This window comes from Monoraphidium neglectum, assembly GCF_000611645.1.
Source record: "Monoraphidium neglectum strain SAG 48.87 unplaced genomic scaffold scaffold03165, whole genome shotgun sequence".
NCBI lineage: Eukaryota > Viridiplantae > Chlorophyta > Chlorophyceae > Sphaeropleales > Selenastraceae > Monoraphidium > Monoraphidium neglectum.
Genome location: NW_014010463.1, coordinates 6,340 through 7,465, shown reverse-complemented (window position 1 = coordinate 7,465; position 1,126 = coordinate 6,340). Strand labels below are relative to the sequence as shown.

Here is a 1,126-nt window from a genome sequence, read left to right as displayed (position 1 = left end):
GCGGCGGCGGGGTCGGCGCCGAGCGCGCGGCGGCGCGCGGGGGCGCCGACGGCGCGCAGTGCGAAGAGCGCGCCCTCCGCGTGCTGCCAGGTGGGGGCAGAGACGGCCGCGTCCCGCAGGGCGAATAGGAAGGGCGCCCCAACCATGTTGTAGACAATTTCCAGGAGCTCTGCCACGCTCTGCTCGCGAAAGCTGCCGGGCAGCCGCGCGGGGGTCAGGGACGGGGCGGTCGGGTGGAGGCGGGGGCGGATGCGGCCGCGGGCGTGCGGGCGTCATCGCGCTTTCTGGGCTGCCGGTCGCGACAAGGGTGACAGACGGGGGGCGCGCGCGCGCCTTTTCACCCCCAGCGACTGCAGCACTGTCACGCATGCGCCCTCTCCCAGTTCACCCCCTTCTCACCAGCCCGCTCTCCATTTGAGTGGGCCATCGTGCCCCTGACATACCCGTGGGTCCGGTTCCGCCACTTCCCCAAAGCTCACCGCACGAACGCCTCCTCGTCCTCCTCCACGCACTCCTCCCAGCCCTCAAAGCCGGCCGGGTAGCAGCAGTGCACGAGCAGCGGCTGCGCCAGCGAGCCGTACAGCGGTGCGCCCATCTGGGGGTGGCGCTGCGCCACGGGGACCGTGTTGACCATCAGGAAGTACTCGACGCACGCCTGGCACACCTGCGGTGACGTCATCGAGGGCCGGGGTGACGTCATTGGGGGCAGGGGTGACGTCCTCGGCGGCCACGGTCAGGTCAGCCAAGGGCCCGACGGACAGATGGATGAGGGCGGATGATAAGGGGACAGGTGGCAGTGAGGGAGAACAGCACCAACTCGCCATCACACACAGTGATGCCGCAAGAGGAGAGGAGAGAGCGGAGGAGGAGGGCGATGGGAGAGGGGAGGAGCAAATGGCTGTTGAAAAGCAACGGATGTTTGTCAGTGCGCTCTGAAGGGCGCTCAACAGCCGCAAGTGCGCCCCCACCGCGAAGCCGCGCACCTCGCGCTCCGGCCGCTGCACGCACTGCAGCATCAGCTCCGCCAACGGCAGCGCCGCCGCCCCCGCGCACGCCGCCTCCGCGTCCCGCTCAGCCAGCGCCGACGCGACCGCCCCCGCCGCCCGCGCCGCCGCCGCGCCGGCGG

General features: G+C 71.3%; 1 protein-coding gene across 1 annotated transcript in view; it reads right to left on the bottom strand.

Annotated features, from left to right (window-relative positions):
• Positions 1-475: 475 nt before the first annotated feature.
• The window catches only part of MNEG_12285 (hypothetical protein), a gene marked incomplete at both ends in the record, with an annotated part of 2,612 nt that continues 1,961 nt past the window's right edge, over positions 476-1,126 (bottom strand). Inside the window, one exon of the mRNA XM_014039244.1 lies at positions 476-664. Coding sequence (XP_013894698.1) covers positions 476-664 — 189 coding nt within the window. The remainder of the gene's footprint in view (positions 665-1,126) is intronic.